The sequence below is a fragment of the Amblyraja radiata genome, chromosome 6 (assembly GCF_010909765.2).
Source record: "Amblyraja radiata isolate CabotCenter1 chromosome 6, sAmbRad1.1.pri, whole genome shotgun sequence".
Lineage (NCBI taxonomy): Eukaryota > Metazoa > Chordata > Chondrichthyes > Rajiformes > Rajidae > Amblyraja > Amblyraja radiata.
The window spans coordinates 39,650,983-39,677,788 of NC_045961.1; the positions used below are offsets into that span (position 1 = coordinate 39,650,983).

The following is a 26,806-nucleotide window of genomic DNA, read 5'->3' on the forward strand; positions in this document are numbered from 1 at the left end:
GCTTTTCCATGGATCGGACAGGCAAGTAGGCGATTTGTGAGGCAGCATACTCCTTTCACAGGATTTCTGTATACTCCAAATGCATGAACTCAAGGCTAATGCTAATCATCACCATCTCAAATGGTCCTTCTCGATATTGAACAGTCATGGGCCAGACTCAGAGGAATCAATGAGAATCTTGTATTTCTTCAAGAAGATTTTGCGTCCTTAAATATTTTTCTCTACCTGCTTGGTAATTGCTTCCACTCACAGAACTTGGCATGCGCTGACTACTTTGGTGTCTGGCGTTGAGCATGCCAATGCTGCTGATTGAGTTTAATAGATCCTGTTTGTCTGGGAAATCAACATGGGTTTGCTTATCCTTCCAGTAAATTTTGAGGATTTTACAAACACACACTATTACTAAGTGATTCAAAGTAACATTAGGTTTGGGAGGAATGTGCACCGTAGCTCTTGTGGGAGAAATGAACCACACTGAAAATCTGAACTGAGCTATGATCTAGTTAGATTGCTTTTGAGAATTTGAGTCAATTCCTGGCTCTGTAAATTAGATTAATAAGACCAAGGAAAATCAGCATCTCCAATGACTCTTACAAACATCTACAGATACAACAGTGAAAGCCTTTGTTTGGGAAGAGCGCTGCCCAAGATCACAAGAAATTGCAGAGAGTTGTCGATGTAGCCCAGTCCATCACACATACCAGCATCACCCCCATCAACTCCATCTACTTTACATGCTGTCTTGGGAAGGCAGCCAACATAATCAAGGACCATTTACTACCCAGTAATTTTCTCTTCTTCCATCTCCCGTCGCGTAGATGAGACAAACGTTTGAAAGCACACACTACCTGATTTAAGAACAACTTCTTTCTCGCTTCCTTCAGACCACTGAACAGTCCTCCCATAAATAAGCCAAGGGTATAATGGTGATCTAACCTATCTCATTGTGGCTCTTGCTTTTTTTAAATTTGGACTTTCTCTCAGTTTTAATACTGAAATGCTGTAATACTATATTCTGTATTATATTTTTCTCCTTGCACTACCTGTATGGCTTGATTGTAAATATAATGTGACTGGATAGCATGCAACCAAAGTTATTAATTGTATTGTGGTACACGTGGCAATAATAAACCAAACTAATAAATTAATAAATTTATAGGTTAATACTACATTGATATTATTTACAAGAATTAAATACCTTCTCAAGTTGATTGCTTCTAACATGATGTAGGACTTCTTGACAATGGTTATAATATGAATCTGCAATTACTGTAAACTAAGAAAACCATAGAAGAAAATCAGGTCAAATCACTTTATGAGGCGTAAATACAGTATCTTGACAATTATTTGATTGGAGGAAATGAAAGGGAGACTTATACTTTTCACCTGAGTAGAATATTTCCCTTCCAGTTCTTGCTCCCACGAGGTAAACCGAGCCAATTCATGGGAAGACCCACCAAGACATTCAATCTTTATTGTAATTAATAAAACATATATTAGAAATATTCAATGGTGAAAACATGGTGATTAATATTGTCCACCATCAATTAAACCTATACAATAATGTTGCTTAAATTCCCTCAGTGCATAGAAATGCAAGAATATAATCTACAATAACTCTACCATTACAATTGTTGACTTGAACAAATAGGACACAAAGTGCTGGAGTAACGCAGTGGGTCAGGCAGCATCTCTGGAGAATATGGTTAGGTAACGTTTTGGATCGGGACCCTTATTCCAACTGAGTTCGAGTCCGAAGAATGGTCTCGATCATAAACCTCACTTATTCATGTCTAATCTGAAGAAGGGTCCTGATCCAAAATGTCACCTATCCATGTTCTCCAGTGATGCCGCCTGACCCGCTGGATTATTCCAGCAAGTTTTATCCTTTTGTGTAAACAAGCATCCGCAGTTCCTTGTTTCTACTTTGACTTGAACAAATACCTAACCATGTAAAGTTGTATAGAATAGCATTACTCTCACACAACAGATGATTTAGTAATATGGTGAAAATACTGATAAATAATTTTACTACCATTTTGTTTTTGATAAATAATTCTCCTTTTACCACAGAACAAAGATTGTTTAAGAACTGGAGTTGTTCATAATAATAATAATAATAATAATAATAATAATAATAATAATAATAATAGTAATAATAATAATATATTTTATTGTCATTGCACATTAGTGCAAGGAGATTTAGTATGCAGCTTCCAACCGATGTAAAAGAAAAGTAAAATAAATAAATAAGCTGTGTGACGTGACCATCCGAGGGAGACAGTCCAGGGGGGATGGGGGGCACTCAGCAGGGCCGGTTCTGAGCTGCTATAGCTCTGGGAATAAAACTGTTTCTGAGTCTGGAGGTTCGGGCGTAGAAGGCCTTGTAACGTCTGCCGGGGGGAAGTAGATCGAACAGTCCGTTACAAGGGTGTGAGGAGTCTTTATGGATGCTGACCGCCTTCCTGAGGCACTGTGTGTGGTAGATGCCCTCCAAGGCTGGTAGCTGTGTCCCAATAATCCTCTGCGTCTGTGGACGACGCGCTGAAGAGCTCTCTTCTCCGCCTCCGTGCAGCTGAGATACCACACAGAGATGCCATACGTTAATATGCTCTCTGTGGTGCAGCGGTAGAAGGTTGTCAGCAGCTGTTGGGGCAGACCAGTCTTTTTTAATGTCCTCAGGAAGAACAGTCATTGCTGTGCCTTCTTGACCAGCGCAGCGGTGTTGGTGGACCATGTGAGGTCCTCTGAAATGTGAGTGCCCAGAAACTTAAAGCTGGACACTCTCTCCACACTTTCCCCGTTAATGGAGATTGGGGCGTATTCTCCATTATGGGACCTCCTAAAGTCAATAATCAGCTCCTTGGTCTTGGAGGTGTTTAGTGACAAGTTGTTACGTGCGCACCAGTCCGCCAGGTTCTGCACCTCCGCTCTGTATATTGTTTCATCACCGTTGGTGATCAGCCCAATCACTGTTGTGTCGTCTGCAAACTTCACGATGGTGTTGGTGTCGAATGCAGGAACACAGTCGTGAGTGAGGAGGGAGTAGAGCATGGGGCTTAGTACACTGCCCTGTGGTGTGCCGGTGCTCAGGGTGATAGTGGAGGACAGGTGCGGCCCCAGTCTCACTGCCTGCGGTCGCTCCGTCAGAAAGTTCAGGATCCAATTGCATATCGGCGAGCTGAGGCCTAGCTGGTGGAGTTTGGTGGTGAGCTTGGTGGGGATGACCGTATTGAATGCAGAGCTATAGTCAATGAAGAGCATCCTCACGTACGTGCCCTGTCTGTCCAGGTGAGTCAGGACAGTGTGAAGAGCCAGAGAGATGGCATCCTCTGTTGATCTATTTGCCCTGTATGCAAATTGCTGAGAGTCCAGTGAGGCAGGGATGCTGGATTTGATGTGGAAGAGGACCAGCCTTTCGAAGCACTTCATTGGGATTGGAGTTAGGGCAACCGGGCGGTAGTCGTTCAGGTTGGTGACTTTAGACTTTTTCGGCACCGGCACTATGGTCGCTGTTTTCAGGCACTTGGGGACCGTTGCCAGAGACAGATGAAAGATTCTCGTGAATACCTCCGCCAGCTGTACAGCACAGTCCTTTAGTACCCTTCCCTGGACTCCATCCGGGCCTGCAGCCTTGCGTGGATTGATCCTACGCAGAGCGCACTGTACCTCCTGAGTGCTCAGTGTTAAGGCCTGTCCCTCCGCCATGGCCTGGGTTATTCCACTCCTGGTGGTGTTGCCAGTTTCGAAGCCGGCAAAGAAGGTGTTTAGTTCGTTGACCAGTGGGGGCAGGCGGGGCTGCTCTTGTAGTCAGTGATGTCCCCGACACCCTGCCACATGGTTCTGGTGTCCGCGGTATTGAAGTGGCCTTCCACCCTTTGCCTGTGAATGTCTTTGGCCCTTTTAATGCCTTTGTTCAGGTTCGACCTGGCCGCACTGTAGGCAGAAGTGTCCCTGGATTTAAAGGCATTGTTGCGTGCCCTTAGCTGATTCTGAACCTCCTTGTTCATCCAGGGTTTCCGGTTTGGGAACATCTTTATTTGCTTGTCCACTGTGACAGTCTCCACACAGCAGTTGATGTAGGAGAGCACAGTGGATGTGTACTCCTCCAAGTCTACCTCTGTACCACTGGTTGCTTGTTGTGCAAACAGGTCCCAGTCAGTGCGATCAAAGCAGTCCTGGAGTTGTAGGGTGGCATCCTCGGGCCATATTTTGACCGTCCTTATTGCAGGTTTGGTCTTGCGGATGAGGGGTTTGTATGCAGGCAGTAGAAACAGTGAGAGGTGATCGGATTGTCCCAGGGATGGGCAGGGGAGAGCTCTGTAAGCGTCCTTGATGTTGGTGTACACTTCATTAATTAAATGGATAGTAGAGCAGGCATTCCATGCTGTGCTGTGACCTGGTCTGGCATCATTTTGACCTCTGTAATTGCTACAAACCACACATAAATAAGTGTGCATGACCCATATTTGTACACTAAGGAATTTTTACTGGAACCTTGTAAGACTGTAACTGCAAATCTGAATACCTTAAATACTATTTGATTTACAAACCTTTCTGCATTTATTACTGATGGCAAAGAAACTTTCTCCTTCCAAATTGGAAAAGTCTAAGCTAGAATTTGGAAAACAAAAGGAAAACATGTCAACATTATCATGCTAAAGAAAGGCTTGTATTATTAGAGCATATTTCACCGTCACAGGAATACAAAATACTGTACAGCCAATTAAGTATTTTCAATCAAAAGATGCTTGAGGAACTCAACAGGCCAGGCAGCATCTGTACAGGGAAATGGACAAATGTCTTTCTGCAGCACTTGAGTTTCTCCAGTCACAAAATTTCCCCCAACACTTGAGTTTCTTGCTCAAGATTCCAGCATTTGCAATCTCTTGTGTCTCCAAAGTAAATGATAGTTAATTACTAGACTAAGTGGGACCCATGTTCACACGGGAGGGCTGGTCCCCCAACGCAATATTCCACTTCTTCACCAATTCCAATATTGGTGGCCAGTTGGGGGGAGGGGCTTTCTGGAGCGCTTGTATGGGTGTTGTGAGCTGGACTGGTTTGCAGAGGGCTAGTATGGACATTGTAGGCCAAATTGATTCTTGGGCTGGCGGCTCAGTCACTCAAGCCTGTTGTGCTGGCAGCTCACTCACTAACGGCTGGTGGGTTGGCAGTTAACTCACGGCTATTCCTTGAAATTCCATTTCAAGCAGGGTGCAAGGCCACCAAATTCAAGTGCAGTTTCATGCCACTTCAAGCAGGATGCAAGGCCACCAAAGACAGCGAGTCATGACCTCTCCCTCCTCCATCTTGCAGAGACCGAGCCATGCCCACACTTCTGGGTTTTATAGTCCCTCCCCCCTCCCACCAGAAGGGGCGTGGCCTTCATGGCGTGATTGACAGGAGAGAGAATCTCAACATTTTTTAAACACTAATAACTCTTTTATTTTTCATCGATGGGGAAAATCCTCAGCACCTGATCAGCGTAGAGGGACTCTGAGTAAGATGGCCAAAAATCACAGCCGTACGTGGTAGCGTTTTTTCTAAAATCAATATAAAGCGCAAGCAGGAAGTGGTCAGGATTTGACTTTTAATTATATCGAAGGCAAGGCAACTTTAATTAGGCAAGGCAACATTAATTAGGCAAGGCAACTTTAATAAGGCAACACAGCTTTAGCATTTTCAAACTAATGGGAACACAGCTTTAGCATTTCCAAACCAAAGGCAACACAGCTTTAGCATTTCCAAATCAAAGGCAACACAGCTTTAGCATTTCCAAACCAAAGGCAACACAGCTTTAGCATTTCCAAACCAAGGGCAACACAGCTTTAGCATTTCCAAATCAAAGGCAACACAGCTTTAGCATTTCCAAACCAAAGGCAACACAGCTTTAGCATTTCCAAACTATATTTTCAAACCACATTAAGAGCACTGACATGTCAGTAAAACCACTCACAGTTTAGTAGACATGTGTTCAGTTATTCACAGCTCAGACTGAGAGACGTGACCATCTCGCTTCCCCCATCTTGCAGAGACTGACTGAGGCACTCAACACTTCCGAGTTTTATAGTTCCACCGGAAGAGGCATGGCCTTCAGGAGAGAGAATCTCAACATTTTTTAAACACTAATAACTCTTTTCTTTTTCATTGATGGGAAAAATCCTCTTGTCCTGTGCAGGGAGGGGGACTCTGAGTAAGATGGCCAAAAATCACAGCCGTAAGTGGCAGCATTTTCTCTAAACTCAATATACAGAACAACAGGAAGTGATCAAGATCAGACTTTTAGTAATATAGATAGATGTTGTGCAGACAAACATGACATCCATTTTGCACAGAGGTACATTTTCATCTGATATGCTCATAAATCCTATGCAAAAAAATGGAAATTCTTGTTTATGCAAAATATCCTCAAATTGCTGGAGTAATTTCCATATATACCAATCCTCAAATTTGTTAGATGTTGTGTAATTCATGACATGTCATAAACCTGTGAAAAATCATTTTTCATTGAATATATTTGAGAATTTCTTGGAAATGTGTGCAGGTTGATTTAATATGCAGAAATCCCAGAAGATCATAGAACTATTACTTTCATCTATTACTGGTGCCATTCTATAATTTGTCCATAATGACACTGACGTTGTTGTGTCTTTTTCCTCACCAAAATAGTTCAACAACTAATTAAAACAGATTCACTATCAAATAAAATCAATTGAAATCAATCATTCTGAAATTTAGCACCTTTGCCAATTAGATGGTGATGCCGTGGGTGCTGAGCATGCTTGATATACCAAAGGATTCTTTTTTTTGGCAAGTGTGCAGATATTTTAACAAATTGAGATTATGCTGGTCGTAAACCTGTCTCAGCGATGATGTTGCATGTAAACAATGTAATTGGCACTTGCAATTATAAAGGTCAGCACAGTGACGCAGCGGAAGAGTTGCTGCCTTACAGCGCCAGAGACCCTGTTCCCACATTGTATCTCTAAACTAAACTAAACCAAATATGATTTATTTATAATACATATTCTATGATTTAAATCATAGGCTTTTACCAGTTTAAAGAATAATATTAACTTTGGAAGAATATATGATGTTATTGTGATGGGGCTAGAAATATTTACTGCAAAATGAAAATATGTTGGAAAAGGTTTCAATATCAGCAATTATTGATTTAAACTAAATGACAATTTATCAGCATGCTTGCGTACTTATGAATGATTTCAAACCTTTGCAGTTGTCTTGTGTTATTTGTCACAAATATAAATTTTAACGACTGCATTAGTTTATTTTCTAATTAAATTCTAATGATATCTACTGTACCAGCTAAATAATCAAATTCAGCTTAAAGTCATGGTGTGCGCAAATGAAAGGAATCATGTGAAAGCAGAATACATCTAATATATAACGTGTGTGTCTGTTTGTTTATCTTTATAAAGTTTTAATTAAGCAAAGGGAAGCTTCATTCAATAATAAGAAACGGATTCTTTATTTACCACCTAGTACTGCAATGTGTGTGCCTTAGAACACGTTTCCATCCTCAGCCAGATAATAATAGCATGTTTCTGATTCACTGCTTTGATCTCTACAGTGCACTGCAATTATTTTCTCATGAACTTTTGCACAAATTCACTATCAGAGGATAGAAATATGGTATAATCTACAAATTAATTTAATGTCCTCAGAACGAAAGTACCATTTTTATGCTCAAATTCATCTGAAGACACACTTTAATCAACCTCTTCATAAATCAAGTTCCTTTACCTTTCAAACTGCTTATTGGTCATGAGGGAGGAGTACTGACCATACAGCGGAGAATGTGGTCTCACGCGTATTCCCTCATAGTGATATCTACAAAAAGACAATTACTTTTATTTTATTATCACCAAATACTTTGCGTTTTAATGCAATAATATGCTACATTAATTTTATATATGTATTTCTGCATTCCTTATCAAATATCCTTAATATGCATCTGTGTTTTCTAGACAGGTCTAAGCAAAATTATTTAAGGTACTACACAAAAATCAAATTAAGTAAACAATCAAATGAAGTTAATGAAACTCATAACACAAGTTTACAACACCAATTGAGACCTTGATAATGAAGCAATTGTAATAAAAGTTGATCATTAATGCCCCTGTCCCACTTAGGAAACCTGAAAGGAAACCTCTGGAGGCTTTGCGCCCCACCCAAGGTTTCCGTGCGGTTCCCCAAGGTTCCCGGAGGTTTTTGTCAGTCTCCCTAATGGTCGAATCGCAACTGACTTTGACTAAAAAATTATCGATTTTTAAAACGGCAACCTAATTTTAGTTGCGGCCGGTTTTGAATTTTTTGAAATAATCGCCGGAGCATAGAAGAAGTGGAAACCACTTTCGACCATTAGGGAGACTGACAAAACCTTCGGGAACCACACAGAAACCTTGGGTGGGGCGCAAAGTCTCCAGAGGTTTCCGTTCAGGTTTCCTAAGTGGGACAGGAGCATAATACTTAAAAATTGTATTGTATATACAAGTGTGTGTTAAAGTAGCACTGTACAGAAGCCTCTCAGGCTGCTGTTTATCATTGCGTGTATGACGTAAGGCATTGTGTTGCATGTACAAGATGCGCATGTGTTGCATGTACAAACAAAGAAAAGGTCTTTCCTGCACAGAGTCATGTGAGGGAAATCAGTTTTGTAAGTTTGGAAGGGCAAATGCAAGTGTCCTTAATGTTATGGGCAAGCGTCAATAACCTTACTTTTATTTGGCATTTATTGGGGGAAGACCATGCTCCATTTGTGCACAGCCTTGTTCCTCTGTAACCCCTTGACATTTCAATAATCGCAGTTTCTATAAGTAGTGTGTTATGGAATGGAATGGGTTTGGGAACGGGGGAGAGGATATCAGGGACAGAGAGGATCAGAAGTATTTCATGCAGGTCTTTGATAATGTTTGATATTACTACACATACAGTGTGACCTCTGTGGTATAATACATAAACAAATAAATAACTAATTCAAAAATCAAAAGCTAATTTCAAAAAGGGTGGCCATGTAGCAACCAGATTGACAAAATAAATAGTTTGTTATCTAATTTCTTTCAAGGAAGGAAATCTGCCATGCTTAGATGTGACTCCAGCCTCACAGCAAACTGGATGTGTTTTAATTGTCTTCTGAAAGGGCCAAGCAAACCATTGAGTATGGAGCAACTAGAGATGAATTATAAGTGGCAGACATGCCAATGGCACTCACATTTCATGAATTAATTAATTTAGAAAAATTCAAATAGTGTCCTATCTGGACTCAAAGTACCAAATTATGTTTGCCAAGTTTTTCTTTCAAAAAATCCTAGAACTGCAAGGCTCAGGGGTTCTTGACAGTGAGAAGAGAAGCCTTCAACTCAATATCCCTCATTGGGGTAGGATGGGCAATTGGCCTGCTAATTTGCAATTTTCTAATAGAAATGTTTGACATAGGTTTTGAAATTGTTCTTGGAAGTGAAACTGTGTCAGACATAGTCTCTCCACTCTGTACGCGGTTGCATTTATTTTCTCTCTTTATCCCTCTCTCTCATTACTGTTCCAAACAGCGCCATATCAGCATCGGTGATTAGATGTTCAATTTTCTAATAATCAATAGGTTATGACAATTTATGAATTTTGTTCCCCTCTTTGGAGAGGCTGCCTGACCTGTTGTGTTCTTCCTGCATTTACTGTTTTTAATTCAGATTTATACTTCTAAAATATTATCCTTTCGTTCAATACCTTGCACATCCTCTTGTTCCCAATCGTCTAGTTCTCAAATCAGTAAATACTGAACGAACGAGCTATAAAAGAAAGAAAATTAGTAATATAGATGAAAACTACAATTAAAAACTCAGAATTTCTTCCATTAATTCTAAATGTCAGTTTACAATAGATTTAAGTATACCACCTTCTAGTTGTAGAGTACATATTAAAAAATTACAGCATTTCACACTGGCATTTTAAATGAATGCTGTTTAATCAAACCAAGTGAGCTGCTTATAATATCTGTTTTTGTTTTAGCTTCTAATATTAGTTAATTTTGAGAGTTGGCTATGATGTTCACAAAAGAGATGCTGATAAAATTTTGGCTGTAGCTGAGAAAACGGAAGTCACGGATGAAATAAATAAATGATAGGTAGGATGTGCTGGAAAGGAGGATTCTGTTTAGAGTGGGAAAGTCACCTGGTCCAAATGGATTGCATTCAACGTAGCTTAGGGAAGTCGAGGATAGAAGTAGTGAAAGATGGCCTAATCTTCGTAGAAATGGGGCAGGTACTGGTAAACTGGATGAAGCAAATACTGTATGACAGAGCATGCGGCCCGACCGGACTTTGGAATTTGGAAATGGTGCCAATACCTTGACTCAATTAATAGGAGAATCGTTGTCAGCTTGGATAAAATGTTGATTTAAAGGTAGTAAACAGTGGTTTGTAGTAAATGATTGCTTATGGACAGGAGATGCTGGGTCTACTGTTTCTTTAACATTCAAATGTATACATATAAATCTACACAAAATGCATGTATCTTTACCATGTGACAAAGCAAAAAGTATTAAAGTATGTACATACAAATTTAATTACACTCCTGCTCATTAGATTTTCTTTCATGCTACATTTATTTTGGTGAAAATGTTTCTCGTCTTGATCATTTTGAAATCTGTAAATGGATCAGCAGTGATAACAGTGAGAGCAGAGAACATTGCATAGAGCAGCAGGATTCAAAAAGCAAGAGAGAACAATGATAGCAGAGGTAAGTGCATTGCAACAAGTGAGAGATGGGCAACAAGGATCAAATGGCAAGAAAGTTTGGCCCAAAAACGGAGCAGGTAAAATGAAAGGGAAGGCTGAGAATTGGCCAATGGTAATAAAGAGGGAAGATAAACTAAAAGATTATGGTACCAAAAATGGATCAATAGGTTTAAAGCAATACAACAGTGCGAGTGACACGATAGGAAGAGCAAAGTGTGAGGATATTGAGCAGATGAGAGTGTGAGACTACAAGAACTGAGTGATAAGATGTGGATAAAAAACTGAGGGAGTGTGAAACAAGATAACCTAATATGGGGAGGCTTAATTAAAATGACAAAAGAGAGAAGGGGACAATAAGAACTGAAAGTCAAGTGGAGATAAATCAAAGGAAGTGTTTAGTATAAAGAAATGTGAGAAAGAGAGAAGGAGAGAGTGGGATCTAAGAATGGTGAAATGGACATAGGGCAGTATGAGTATGTGAAGGATAGCGAGAGCTATGAATAGAACAGCAAGATAAAGTTCACACGTTCGAAGAGCAAGAGAGATAGATTCAATGGCACTTTATTGTCGCATAGGCGTTGATACAGCTTTGCATGAAATTCAGTAAAATCTTACTATACATAAGCACAATCATACCCGAATACAAGAGTGCAACAATTGTAGTTGAAGAATAGTAGATTAAACAAAGAATCACACATTTCCAGCACCATTTTGTATATACTGTTTAGAACTGAGAGCATATCAGAGATAAATAGAAAAAACAACACAATAGTGAGAAATGAAGGTAGAGTGGCATGAATAAAATGTAAACATGAAACAATATAAAAATGTGGAAGTTGAGAATGAGTGAATGTAATAAAGTAGAGGGGGTCGGGATGAGATGGCAGACTACAGCAACAAAGAAGAGAATGGGCAATGCTGAGACCTGGGCTCTCGGCAGCTCTAAACACTAGACCCTGGCAATACATTCCAGATCGTAACCACTTGTTATATACCTCGTTACTTTTGTTCCTTTTGCCCTTCACCTCCATTCTATGTCCTTTGGATTTTGACCACTCTGTCAATGGAAAAGCTTTATTTCTATCTATCTATTCTGTCCAGATACTTCATTGTTTAAATGCATCTATCATATAACCACTATTAAAAAGAGAACATTCCCAGCTTCTTCAGTCTATCCCTACAACTAAATCTCTCCTGCACCCAGCCTTATGCTTCACCATCTTTCTTTATGCAAGGTGTCCAGATCTATACATAACATGTCCGTTGGTGTTTTATAAAGTTTGATCAATACCTTTCTACCATCACAGACCAGCTATTATACAAAAACAATTATTATGCCTTATTGTGTATTTTATACCTTTCCAAAGGTAGCTGCATTTATTGGATTTAATCTGTTGTGCTTACAATATTCCAGGTAGAACTGATAAATGAGACTGCGAGGAATGCTCCAACCTTCACAGACATAAAAATGCTCAAGTAGCCTATAAAAAAGAGAGTACAATATAAATGTCTCAACAAAACATTGCTAGAATGAGGAATTAGAATTTTAGTACAGTAAAAAAAATGTAAGTATTAAAACTCATATTGAGATAACGATCATTTTCTATAAAGATGCAATCACACTTTAGTTTTCAGTGGTTTTTCATAATGTGATATAAACTATACAAACTATTGTTGGACTTGAAATTACAGCCACAAATCTGTGACTTACATCCGTGCCATAGCTTGCTGTATGAAACGGGAAGAATTGCAGATTTACAGGTGCCCTAAAATATGTTTGCCTGATCTTTTCCCATTATTGCAAAAATAACGTTGGAAAAACTTTCCACTCAGAATAATGGAAATGGCCAAATAAATTTAAAAAAAACCCCCTGCAAATACAATGCTTACTTTCTACTGGAAACCAAAAGTATGTATGCGTCCTCACAGATTCAAAGAAAGTGAGACTAGATGAGACGTGCAGTGTGATCGTCATTCACAATAACGGCTTCTGGAGACTCCACTTCCTGTGGGTTCGTAACTGTAAGGTCTTCGGTTTTTATTACCAAAAAATTGAGCATGATTTGGGTGCGGAATTTTTGATCCAGGGCTAAATCAAAAAACAAGTTTAAAGAGATGTATAATAATTCTTTATTTCACGAGGGGTAACCATTCCGATGTAGTTCTGCACTATAGAAATACATATTTGTTTTATTCCGGGGATACACATATAATTTCACTTTCTACAAGATATTTTGTAACGTAAAGATGGCTCGTTGATTTGCTGTGCATGCCTATTTGTAGCTCTTTGAATGTCTAAGGACCAATGATGCCAATATTATAGTTTAAACACTGAACCCATAATTAAAAGCCATAATTCGGATTTTGTGCGCAACAAAAAAAAATCTTTAAAAACATTGTTATCCAAAAATACAAGTAATTGACCATTATATAACTTTCTATCATTTCTAATGCATTTAGTTAACTCGATTTTTAAAAGCAATTCAAGTACATTTGTAATAGCTAATGCTGCACAAATAAACCTTTTTATTGAATATATTGAGATTGTTGTTTTTCTATTTACGTTCTCACCACTTGACAAGTTTAGGATGAGAGCCCTTGGCCACAGCTGACTGCTCCATGCTGCTTTTCTTGGAACTGCCGAGATTCCCGTGGTCTCAGAGCTGAAACCTGTGATCAGAACACTTGAATGGAACGCGCCGGACTTTAAAAACAAGCCAGCGGAATAGAACCAGAAACAATTTCATGAGTAAACCATTGTAAACTGTACAACTGGGTGCCTTTCCATTCATTAAATACAAAGAATCAGCTTCCAGGTCTTTCAAAAACAAAACTTTTTATTTATTTTTGAAAAAAAAGGTTACAAGACTAATGATGATAACCTTCAGTTATGGACTTTAGTGATTAGCTTGTAAGGCGTTTTGTACATTTTGGAAGTAGTTCTGGACTTTCGCTCCCTAAATCGTTGTGTTCCTATATTTTGAATAGAAGAACGTTTGATGGGAAATAGTGAGGGTCAAGTATCACCAATAATGCATGTCCCCGTTTGCATGTATTTATTCAAATGCTTTACAGATGAAGACTGGTACTTTTTTTGCCTCAAAACCTAACATTATCCCTTTCCATCCCACCACGTCTCTCCTTCCCAAACCTCCATATATGCCAGCAGCTGGTTGATCCAATAGGACAATTCTATCTGTGCTGAAGTTTGAATTTAATGACTTTTAGTAGATTACATTGAATACACTTTACCGCTTTAATAAAGAACACCAATCAACTGGTGTTCTCTTTATACAACTGAAACCAAATAAAAAAAATACAGCCTATCAGATTTTTCACACTTTCTTGGAATAATGAAAGGCAATCTAGAACCATGCAAAGCCCCGTAAGAGGACACGCAAAGTTGCATGAAATAACGTATTTAATTAAGTGCAATTAGCTTTACATTATCTTGCAAGTTAATGCATGGTGGCCAGGAAATTTCCTCAGTATTCCTTTCTGCAATCCCACTTAAAAAATGTTTAACGCATTTTTGTCTGCTACTTATATCGGCTGCAACCTGGATATGAGGCTTTGAAATAGGGGATTGCTCTCCCAGAATGCTTCAGGCAACACACATCGCTGAGGAAATAGTACATTGAATATGCAGCTTCAATACTCCTTCTCCAAATAATAGTGTAAACATTTTCTGTTTCTGTGGGATCTAGAGTGTGTTGGTCTGAATGGTATATAGGTAAACAGCTTGCCACCATAATCACTTTCAAATATATTTAAAATTAGTTCCTAAATTCTAGGAGCAGAATTAGGCCATTCGGCCCATCAATCATGGCCGACCTATCTTTCCCTCGCAACCCCATTCTCCTGCCTTCTCCCCATAACCACTGTCACCCTTACTAATCAAGAATATGTAAAATCAAGAAATGTAAGTCTTTCACAACATAAATAAAAATAGTCTTACAGTTCAAATCAAATCAACCTTGGATATAACTCCCCAGCACCACACTGAGTACCATCCTGCCAATGAAGGAAATAAAAGTCATGTGTGGCAACAAGGTTGCCAATCAGACATGCAGTTTTGTCCTGGATTTTGTTTTAATATCATTGGTGAAGTGGAATAGAGAAATAAATTACATTTAAATCTTAACATTAAACAGAACAAGGAATTTCTGTAAAAGACTACTTTGCATATACTCTGTTTCTATACTCTGAAACTGAAAATGTGTTACTTTTATTTTTCCAGAGATGCATTCAATATATTGAATTGAATTTTGAAGAAGTCTCAACTTGAAACGTCACCTATCCATGTTCTTCAGGGGTGCTGCATGACCTGCTGAGTTACTCCAGCATTTTGTGTTCATTTGTGCATTAACAAGCATCTGCGGTTTTAATTCTTCTATATATATTACTGCATATTTGTTAATAAACTTGTGAAAGAAAGACACACTTGGGGTGTAATACTTTTTCAAAAATAGTTTTGATTTGTATGTCTTACCACTGTGATTGAAATTAAAGTTAGGATGTAATAATGTTTTCATACATAAATTTGAGCATCTGTCCTAAATAATAAGCTTATTTGTTCAGACCTACTGGATTGGAACTTCCACCTATTCATCATTTGATGCAGAAATTATAGGCACATTATAAAGCGTGGAAATTATGTCTTTTATATTTGTAAAGAATGTGACATATACATGAACTGAAGAAATTGTACCTTCTGACATTTAATGTGCCATAAAAGAATGAAATAAGATTTTAATATGTGAGATCAATTTGCTAAAACTTGCAAATCAACACAATGACCAATGCATAATACAACAAATGACTCCTTCTAGTGAATCCAGCATTATCATCTATTTAATAACTTACAGAAAAAAGATACGTACAAAAACACATAACACAATAAACAATATACTGCACTCCCTTAATAAACAACTACCTTACATCATAGACACAAAAAGCTGGAGTAACTCAGCGGGACAGGCAGCATCTCTGGAGAGATACTGACTGTCCCGCTGTGTTGCTCCAGCTTTTTGTGTCTATCTTCGGTTTAAACCAGCATCTGCAGTTCCTTCCTACATAATCTTACATAATCCCATGTTGATCACTTTCCTTTACATTACATTGTTTTGTGAGAAAGAAGATACATGCAATTATTTTCCTCTTTTATATCATTTGAAAAGGAAAAATATTATTGAAAAGAAAACGCATTATAAAAATCAAGAAATACAAATATCCTATCTTTTTTAATATATTTAATTTAAAGCATTCATGCATTGCAAAAAAGTGGAATAAAACCCAAATAACAGTTAACAATTCTAACGTTTAAAATTAGAGCGCGGAAACAGTTCGGCCCATCGGGTCCGCGCCGACCAGCAATCCCCGCACATTAACACTGTACTGTCCTACACCCACTAGGAACAATTTTTACATTTACTAAGCCAATTAACCTACAAACCCGTACGTCTTTGGAGTGTGGGAGGAAACCGAAGATCTCGGAGTAAACCACGCAGGACACGGGGAGAAAGTACAAACTCCCAAACTCCGTACAGACAGCACCCGTAGTCGGGATCAAGCCCGGGTCTCAGGCGCTGCATTTGCTGTAAGGCAGCAACTCTACCACTGTGCCAAGTAACAACACAATTTATTTATATTTAAAAATGTAAACATAACCCATGACAATTAATATTCCTTAGAACATTTATATTTTCATATTTATCAAATTCAGATATCACAATATTTAATGTACCTAGTTAATGTTTATTAACTTCTATGTGATATTCATGGTATGAAAACTATAATTTAAAAAACATACATATACATAAAAATAATCAATTGCAAATTTCATGAAACCATATAGAAATCAATAATAATTATCATCCATCAAGTTTGAGAAATATTTAAAAACAGTTAACACCAATTACAAGGTCAGAAGGATCTAGAATTGATCATCATTCTATGGGACCTTAACTTAAGTGTGCTGCGGTATACCTAGGGTGGTACAACTGGCCACAATATCTAGGGAGAAAGAATAAATATTAACTCAGATTTATGTTCGGAATACTGAAATTAGATTTTTGAAAAAGCACAGGATTTAGCTTAATTGTAATACGGATCAGTGGTCTCAGATTGTGCTTTCAGATGTGAGAAGAAGGGCCCTTTGGGTGAGCATGCATTGGGAGAAATAGAAGCAGAGTCAACAAGTGTTATTATATTTAAAAGGTTGGTAATTTGGCAAAATATCTTTGTTGATTTTATAAATTATCTGTTAAAATATATTGATGATGATATCAGGGCAAATTCGAAACTTAACACATCTATTGAAATATGTATTAACAGTTTTCAATTTTTTAAGTGAGTATTTATAAGGAGAGACTTGTTTCAATCCATCACTTACAGCATCCATTTTTTTTGTCATCCTTAACACATACTTTAAAAATATTGTGCTGTGCAAATATTTGGCAAGTGCTGGAGAAATGTCCTTTTTTGCTTCAAATAAACTATTCTGTTTTGTATGCTCTGCTTAAAATAACCTCTGTTTGATCGTTCCCGTGATGATAGACATCCAAAATGCACAGGAAGTGCTTTCCTTCTATTTCTGATCCTATTTCCACGATTCAAAAAGAAATACATCAATCAGCTTAACATATGTTAAAAGCCAACTATTATACTATATTCTACTATATACTAGACAACTAATATCTATACTCACAATTCATTTAGTATTAAGAATATCTAATTTTAAAATATATGATTCTGAGGAATTAAAAGGAACACTTAATGTTCCTAATTGATATAATTTATGTTTCTAACTTACTTGAAAACCAATGACTAATTCCGACAGTATACATAATTTAAATGTAGAATTAATTCTGATGACTACTATCAGATTTGTTAAATGTTTTGCTATTATGACACAATTACTGATAAGAAGCTTGTTAATCTTTCATTGATATTCTTACAAACATGTACAACAGTCATCTCTGTGTACAAACAATTATTAGGTAACAGAGCTGTGATTTGTATCGCACCAATATGTGATCCTCTATATATTTTTATGTTAATTTTGACAAGTGATGCTATTCACTTTACCATTTAAGGTTGGAGCTTCTGAGGCACAATCACCAGAAAGGATGGAAATAAAATTGGTATTCCTTGCAGAATTATTGCAACACGTGTCAATTCCCAATGGTAGAAATATAACATCCATAGCAATTTCCTGATTTAGATCTGTGAAAGATGATACAAGTGTGTCAAATAGAACCAGGCATAAATAGTTCTTCCTGATCACAACCTTAAATACATACCAATAATGGTCAATGTATAATAACAATGTGTCCATGCCGTTGTGAGCTTCTCAACACTGCTGATGGAATCAAGTAGATATGAGTCACATCTTGATGGATGAAGATTATGCTGGCTCATTATTGCTTCCTTCTTTGCATACTCAAACCTTTGTGGACAACTTTCAGGAAGTAGTTGGTCAAATGATAGAAATTCTTTCAAATGTCCTTTAATCTTAGGCCACTTTGAACTTTCCCATGAGTTATCTAAGAGATTGGGTTTAGCAACATCATCCATTTCAGGGTGATCTAAAATTTAACAGAAAATGTTAATAAAAATAACATATAATCTATACAAGCCTTATTTTTTAATGATATAAAATATTTTGCTTTGCTTGTCTGGTATAAGAAAGTAACTGCATTATTGGTGCAAATTTATTTCATTTATGAAGAAGATTATTCTTGCTAATGAAGGAGTGCAGCGTAGGTTCACGAGGTTAATTCCCGGGATGGCGGGACTGTCATGATGAAAGAATGGAGCGACTGGGCTAGTATTTACTGGAATTTAGAAGGATGAGAGGTTATCTTATAGAAGCACACAGTATACAATTATTAAGGGATTGGACACACTAGAAGCAGGAAACGTGTTCCTGACGTTGGGGAGTCCAGAACCAGGAGCCACAAAATAAGGGGTAGGCCATTTAGAACTGAGATGAGGAAAACAATTTTCATACAGAGAGTTGTGAATTTTGGAAATTCTCTGCCTCAGAAGGCAGTGGAGGCCGATTCACTGGATGCATTCAAGACAGTTAGATAGAGCTCTTAGGGCTAGCAGAATAAAGGGGTATGGGGAGAAGGCAGGAACGGGGTACTGATTGTCAAGAGATTCACGAGAGTTTATTGTCATGTGCCCGATAGGACAATGAAATTCTTGCTTTGCTTCAGCACAACAGAACATAGTAGGCATGAATACAGAACAGATCAGTGTGTCCATATACCATTATATAAATATATACACACATGAATAAATAAACTGATAAAGTGCAAATAAACAGATAATGGGCTATTAATGTTCAGAGTTTTGTCCGAGCCACGTTTAATAGCCTGATGGCTGTGGGGAAGTAGCTATTCAGCCATGGCGGTGCTGGCACGAAGGACTGAATGGCCTACTGCACTTATTGTCCATGTGTCTATGTCATTTTAAAATAACAGTGGGCAATTTGTTGAATAACCTTGTATTGTAGAATGTACTGATCAGTCATTCAAAAACACAGACTATTTTATAGATTTTGCTTGGGCAGCTTCCAACCCAACAGCATGTATTGATTTTCCTAACTTCATGTAACCTTTGCTTTCTCTCTATCTCCATCCCTCCCCCACCCTAGTCCTGACTAATTTTCCTGTTTGTATGCCTCATTGTCACCTTCTCCTCAGCCAATGAACCATTCTACATTTCCATGATCATCGTCTGCTTTGATCAGTCATTTCACACCTTACCCTTTCATATCTCAAGTTTCCTCTCCCCTGACCCACAGTCTGAAGGGTCTCAACCTGAAACCCTCTCCAAAAATGCTGCTTGACACGCTGAGTTATTCCAGAATTTTGTGTCTATCTTTCAAAATAATAGTTAAGTTGATTTAAGTGCTGGAACTGAGCTGATCAAGCAGCATTTGTGGGAAGAATAGATTCCGTCCCGAAATATTGTCTGACCACTCAGGGTACTAACCCAAAACGTCATCTATTTATATTCACCCATATCCCTTCCCCGACTTTACAATTCACTCCTCCCCTTCGCTCCTTATCTGACACCCTTCGTATCATTTTCACCGTTAGCCATTGTCATTTACTCCACACCCCCCCCCCCCACCTGTATTCATCCCCACTTCTTTCCTCAGCTTCCCCCCTCCCACTCAATCAGTCTGAAAGGTCCCGAGCTGAAGCATCGTTTTCCCATTCTCTCCGTAGACGCTGCCTAATGGGCCTGTCCCACTTAGGCGACTGCGGGACACTATGCATTCGCCACATGTTCGTGGGTGGTTGTGGGGGAGTCGCCTTCATGGTCGTGGGGAGTTCCCACATTCTGGGAATAGTTGCGGCCTCATTATAGTCGCCGCCAATTTTTTGAACATGTTGAAAAATTAGCGGTGACTAGAATGAAGCCGCCATAGACAGTAGCGAGAATTCTCGTGCTGTAGGTGGGTCGACAGGAGGTCCTAGTGGGTTGCCAGGAGGTCGAAGGTTCGCGTAGGTTGTAGCCGGTGCTGACTGGTGAATTTCATTGGCTCATTGGAAAAAAACATAAGCAGTAGTTTTCAGAACCAAGGATAACCGACCGGTAATGTTAAATGTCCGCCAAGCTTCACAGCCATGTATCTCTGGCTTCTTAAAAGTTATCTCCACTCCTTCTCACCCCTCTCAGCCCCCCTCTTTTAAAGGACTTACCAAACACTGTGCTTTAGCCGTCTTAATTACAGCGCCAACCTTCCTTTTAATCGCGGTGTGTGTCTGTATTACCTTGGCTTCGCATCTTGTGAATTTCACTCAGACAGCGCTCCCCCCGCTTGCCCTGTCCCCCGCCTGCATAACGGGCTGGTGAAGGAAGTGATGCGTTTGTGTGTGTGTTTGTGTTTGTGTTTGTGTTGTGTGTGTGTGTGTGTGTGTGTGTGTGTGTGTGTGTGTGTGTGTGTGTGTGTGTGTGTGTGTGTGTGTGTGTGTGTGTGTGTGTTCCACTCTGACAGTCGCCATTCCAGTTGCCGGTTTTTCAGGCGACTGCCGGCAACTTGACAGTCGCCGGCAGTCGCCTGAAAGATCACCTAAGTGGGACAGGCCCATTACCAGCTGGGTTCCGCCTGCACTTTATGCTTAATTACAATTCAGAGTTATTGCTGGACAGACCATTCCATTACTGAAAGAATTAATGGTTTTATATTACATGCAAAATGTTATATCAGTTAACAATGGTGGTGTTGCAGTTTTTCCTTTTAGCCAGCATTATAAACCTTCCCCAAACACCAGTTGTAATTTATCCAACATGAATTACAAACACTACTTCAGACACCAAAATAATGAAATCATGTCTTGTTAGTTAGTGTTTAGTTACTTTATCTGTGAATGCGAGTTTATTTTCTCACTAACCTGAGTCAATTTTGATTAATTTAGATGCTTTGGGTTTTAGAAATGACCCCCCCCCCCCCCCCACCATATAATTATATTTGAATAGTATTCACAGAAGAGAAGACCATGGTGAAACAAACCTTCATCAGCAGTAAAATATTCCTCCTCTGTTTCTTCACTATTGGACAATAAATTTGAATCGGGAGCATTATTTTTCAAAGTGGAACTGTGAAAAGATTATTTTCTCATTGAGCTATAATCAGTAATATGAACTAGTTGCTTTTGCTTTTCTTTTTTAAATTGATTAGTTTAATATCAGAATTAAAATATCTTAAATAAAATTTCAGATTAATTATTTGCATTTTCTATACTTTTGAAAAAATTCAGAGGGAAGTTCAACAATGATAAATTGAAGACTCAAAAGTATATTCATCAAGCTATTATTAAACAAACCCTTTCACAGTCACTCATATGTACAAATATCTTAATTCCTGATTATTAAAGAATAAACATTTTCAAGGCATTTGGTAAGACCGTACAGTGTGGAATGAACAGTCTGATATCAGTACAGAGGGGGAATGGAGTTGTTCCTTTCCGTTGAATTGTTTAGTTTAAATTGTGTGATTTCATTTCATGGCAATTTAATGATATTAAAGGTGGATTAACTGGAGTTGGAAGTGTAGGAGATGTACCAAATTTGGAACACCAGAGAATTTATAGTGATCCCAGATAATACCTGCTACGAGTGTCTGCAGTCTGATGAATCCCAGCTCAGAACTGTTGAACTGAAACCTATTTAAATGTATTATATTTGAACAAGGTACGGTTTGAGAGATATTTTGACCCAAACAACAGCCATCCCCTTCAGATTAGGTGAAGATTTAGCATTGGTTAGGAGTATGGGTAAGGAATACAAGGCCATGATTCCTAAAATCAATCATTTGGAGAGCCACAGATGTACTCAGTGAGGAACCTCAGAATTTACCATTGTCTAGCAGCTACAAGTACTACTGGTGTAGTTGAGAAAATATAAAAATCTGCTCATGTCACAATGGTGCACAGAGGATGGCATTCAAGTGCAGGGGACAAAAATAAATATGATTGGTGAAGTGATGCGTAGTCAAGTAGAAACTGCTCCCACAGCCATGACACAAGTATTTTGCCTTTGTGGGTTCATGACAGAAGAGGAATTTGAAGATGGAGAACAATCTAGTTATGATCCATGAAAGAGCCAACAATATAAGAGTATGAAGCCAAGAAATAAAGTAAAGCCAAGCATGTTACATAAATATGGTGAACGACAGGCACATTGCTTCCAACAACATCACGAGCACGACAACTCATACAATATGCTATCGCCCAGGAACTTGAAGCTGCTAACTCTGTTGACCAATGACCCACCAATGAAAACTGGTGCCTGGTCTCCTAACTTCCAGTTTCTAAAGTCAACAATTAGTTTCTTGGTCTTGTTGATGTTGAGCAAGAGGTTTTTGCGGCACCAGCCGACATCATCAAAACATAACAATTCCTGGATTACCATCCAAATCTTGCATCAATTAGCATATTAGCAAACATTCCAGTGGTCTATTGAAATGTATAAAATTCTGAGAAGGTTTTTCAGGCTGGATGCTACGAGGCTGTTTCTCATAGCTGCAGAGTACAGAAATGGAGGCCATATTCTTAGGATATGTGACAAGGAGAAATTTGCAGGAGAATAGGGTTAGGAAGGAGATATAGATCAGCCATGATTGAATGGCGGAGTAGACTTGATGGGCCGAATGGCCTAATTCTGCTCCTATCGCTTATGACATGACCTTTATCTATGTTCTTGGTTAATGGTGAAACTGGCTCAATTTGGCAAACTCCTGCTTTTACTTTTTGTGTTAGGTTCACGATATTAGGGAAATAAAAATAAATTACCTTAAAGTGCAATGTTCTCTTCCAAATGATATAACTTCTTCCTCTGAGTCTAATACTTGGTTGAAAGTTTGAGATGTCTCGTGGAAATTATAGAAGTAATCCTGTTCTGATGCTTGGCTATTAGCCATATTATCTCTATATTTAGTGGACGATTCACTGGTTCGCACATTGGCAGTGTTTTTAGTGTTTGCAGGCTGTATGTAATCAATACATTTCAAGAGTCAAAACAGACAATCAGCATTTAAGAAATATCATTAAGTGATGAGATTGTATATAGGGGGACAGATCTTCTGCTCTGATGCTAATACATCGGCTGGGGCCTTTGAGGGTTTCTCAGAATAAGTACTTACTTTAGTTTAGTTTAGAGATACACTGCAGAAACAGGTCCTTCGGCCCACCGTACACTTTCACTATCCTACACATATGAGACAATTTACAATTTTTTACTGAAGCCAATTAACCTACAAACCTTTACTTCTTTGGAGTGTGGGAGGAAACCAGAGCACCGGGGGAAAACCTACGTACAAACTCCGTAGACAGCACCTGTAGTCAAGATTGATCCTGGGTCTCTAGCAGTAAGGCAGCAACTATACTGCTATGCTACCATGCCGTACCATATGTGTAGCACGAGCATGGTTTTAAGATGAATGGGGCATCATCCACTTTACTGCCTGTCCCCCACACTGCACCAGATAATGCCTCATGGGGATACCTGCAGAGGGAGGCGCTGTGCTGTGAAAGACATTCCCAATCACATGGAAACTGGCCTGCTACATAAAGGCAACAGTCAACGCAGTGTTAGAAGGAACATGGTAGTCCAAGGATAAATGACCCATGAGCTTGGGCAGCTTGCCTGTCAGCAGAATATCTGGCCTATTAAAATTCTAAGCTAATTTATCTTCATTTTAGCATGAATTTCTAGGCCATTTAGATTGCAGAATTTATTCATACTGAGGTAGTTGTACAATACAAATTGATCCCAAATGTTTTCAGATAACTCTTTCTGCAATAGGCATAGCCAGAATAGGCTGCAATGCATCAGTCGGTATCAGAATTGATCCTGATTAACCTTTTCAGAATTAGCAGTGGTAACGTGTTCACTCAAAAGGGAACCCTATGGACTACTTACACGCAGATCATGAGTCACGTCATTCAAGAATGCCTCGAAGAATCATCTTTTAAGGGGAAATATACACGAGGAGAGCACAAGATCAAGTCAGCTCATCAGTTGCCATTGAGTGCATAATTACGTCATGATACATGGAATACAAACAGAAAATGCTAGAAAGCAGATTAGGCAGCGTCTACTTTGATGAAAAGCAATTAATCTGAGACAGTAACTCATACCTGCAGTATGTTTCTAGTTTTTTTAAATTTTATATCCAGCATCACCAGTATTTTGCTGCTCAAAGAACCCAAGAAGCACTACCTATTGTGTAGGAAGGAACTGTAGATGCTGGTTTAAATCAAAGATAGACAAAAAGCTGAAGTAACTCAACGCGTCAGACAGCATCTCTGGAGAAAAGTAATAGGTGACGTTTCAGGTCGAGACACTTCTTCATACCTACCTATTAATCGTTCAGGAAGTAACCTTTGACCATGCACATGGCATGGCAGGCTCAGTCAGTGAAGTGAAAAATAAGCACAAAGATAGCAAATGCCAAGGAAACTTGAATGGGATTTTCTCTTTAAAAAAGTCAAAAAGGCAATTAGAAAGAGTGCAAAGAATACAGTTTCAATGTACTTCATACCTGAGAGTATTTCTTGTGCATTACACCTCCAACAAAAGAAGAGTGGTCAATATATCTGACACCTGTAATAATTCCTTGAATGACTATATGTTTATGCTCCCTGTAATGCAAACCTTCTATTTTCTCTTTTAACTCGTGCATAGTGGTGACATTGAGCTCTGCTTTGTTGAAAAAAAAATTGATCTCATTACTACACATTGTTAAAACAATACATTAAAATGTAAGAACAAAGAATCTGCAGTTTGCAATAATAAGATTTCATATAAACTGTCAGTTTAAATCTTAGTGGCCAATACACAATAATGGTGTTCAATAATCTACAATAAACCCAAAATATATCGTTTCAGAATTCATGAGCTAGTATAAGACTACGTAAGCATAAATTATATATCTCTAAGCCCATGTTTTTTCAGAAGTACAATCATCAGTCTATGCACGGCAATACATTATGATTAGAGTATTTAGTGGATACTTTTAGTTTAACCTATATTTATAGTAGTCTAGAATGCGATTTAAAGTCTATCCATTACACTTGCAGTAAAAATGGTTTCTTGTTGCTTAAAAATCTAATGATGGCAATCATATATATATATCTATCTATCTATATATTAAAACTGTGTGTGTGTGTGTGTGTGTGCGTGCGTGTGTGTGTGCGTGTGTGTGCGTGCGTGTGTGTGTGCGTGTGTGTGTCAGATGGCCTTTGATTCCTTGGTCCGCCAAAACAACAATGACAAACTCAGAGATTTTTTCCATTTCGCTAGCGATTTCACTTTTACATTCACTCATCCACTCCTCAAAACAATGGGACAAGGGTGGGAGATCTCTCCCCCTCCCTCCCTCCCTTCCAACCCGTGCCTTTCCCCCACTCCCCCCATCTCTCACTCCCCCCTTCCTCTCTCTCTCCCCCTTCTCCCTCTCTCCCCTCATCTCCCCTCCTCTCTCTCCCCTCCTCTCCCTCCCCCTCCTCTCCCTCCCCCCCTCCACTCTCTATCCACCTCTCACCCCCCTCTTCCTCCCCTCCCCCTCTCCTCTCCTCTCTCCCCCCTCCCCACCCCTCTCTCACCTCCCCCTCTCCTCTCCCCTTCCCCCACCCTTCTCTTCCACGCCTCACCCAACCTTCCCCCCTCCCACCCCCTTCCCCCTACCTCAGTGGATAGGGCGGTTATGGGGTAAAAGGAGCAAATTAATAATATTAATATAATATCAAGGGGGGTAGTTAGCGTGTGTGATGCCACATGCCCCCCCCTCCCCCCCGCAACTGCACGTTGGGGGAACAGACCCAACGGGTCTGCACTTGGTCTAGTATCTATTAAAACCGTGTGTGTGTGTGTGTGTGTGTGTGTGTGTGTGTGTGTGTGTGTGTGTGTGTGTGTGTGTGTGTGTGTGTGTGTGTGTGTGTGTGTGTGTGTCAGATGGCCTTTGATTCCTTGGTCCGCCACAATGACAAACTCAGAGATTTTTTCCATTTCGCTAGCGATTTCACTTTTACATTCACTCATCCACTCCTCAAAACAATGGGACAGGGGTGGGAGATCTCTCCCCCTCCCTCCCCCCCCTCCAACCTGTGCCCTTCCCCCCCTCCCCCCATCTCTCTCTCCCCCCCCTTCCTCTCTCTCTCCCCTTCTCCCTCTCTCCCCTCCTCTCCCTCCCCCTCCTCCCCTCCACTCTCTCTCCACCTCTCCCCCCCCGATCCCTCCCCTCCCCCTCTCCTCTCCTCTCTCCCCCCTCCCCACCCCTCTCTCACCTCCCCCTCTCCTCTCCCCTTCCCCCAACCCTCTCTTCCACGCCTCACCCACCCTTCCCCCCTCCCACCCCCTTCCCCCTACCTCAGTGGATAGGGCGGTTATGGGGTAAAAGGAGAAAACTAATAATATTAATATCATATCAAGGGGGGTAGTTAGCGTGTGTGTGGGGTGGTAGTTAGTGTGTGTGATGCCACATGCCGCCCCCCTCCCCCCCGCAACCGCACGTTGGGGGAACAGAC

At 39.5% G+C, this 26,806-nt stretch overlaps 2 protein-coding genes across 2 annotated transcripts in view; both read right to left on the reverse strand.

Moving 5' to 3' along the window:
* rfx8 (regulatory factor X8) overlaps nucleotides 1–13,378 on the reverse strand; it is a 48,068-nt gene extending 34,690 nt beyond the window's left edge. The window contains exons 1-7 of the mRNA XM_033023428.1: nucleotides 13,329–13,378; nucleotides 12,115–12,238; nucleotides 9,748–9,809; nucleotides 7,768–7,854; nucleotides 4,554–4,614; nucleotides 1,387–1,470; nucleotides 1,199–1,276 (exon numbers count right to left, since the gene is read on the reverse strand). Of these exons, the coding sequence (XP_032879319.1) occupies nucleotides 1,199–1,276; nucleotides 1,387–1,470; nucleotides 4,554–4,614; nucleotides 7,768–7,854; nucleotides 9,748–9,809; nucleotides 12,115–12,238; nucleotides 13,329–13,378 (546 nt within the window). The remainder of the gene's footprint in view (nucleotides 1–1,198; nucleotides 1,277–1,386; nucleotides 1,471–4,553; nucleotides 4,615–7,767; nucleotides 7,855–9,747; nucleotides 9,810–12,114; nucleotides 12,239–13,328) is intronic.
* A 3,375-nt stretch (nucleotides 13,379–16,753) lies between these two features.
* Nucleotides 16,754–25,010, reverse strand: LOC116974274 (RPA-related protein RADX-like). The gene is made up of 6 exons (XM_033022581.1): nucleotides 24,823–25,010; nucleotides 23,072–23,265; nucleotides 21,292–21,377; nucleotides 18,062–18,346; nucleotides 17,847–17,984; nucleotides 16,754–17,358 (listed from the first exon to the last, which is right to left on the reverse strand). Exons 1-6 carry the CDS (start codon nucleotides 24,961–24,963, stop codon nucleotides 17,255–17,257), a joined length of 948 nt encoding a protein of 315 aa, XP_032878472.1. The 5' UTR covers nucleotides 24,964–25,010; the 3' UTR covers nucleotides 16,754–17,254.
* Between the last annotated feature and the right edge of the window lie 1,796 nt (nucleotides 25,011–26,806).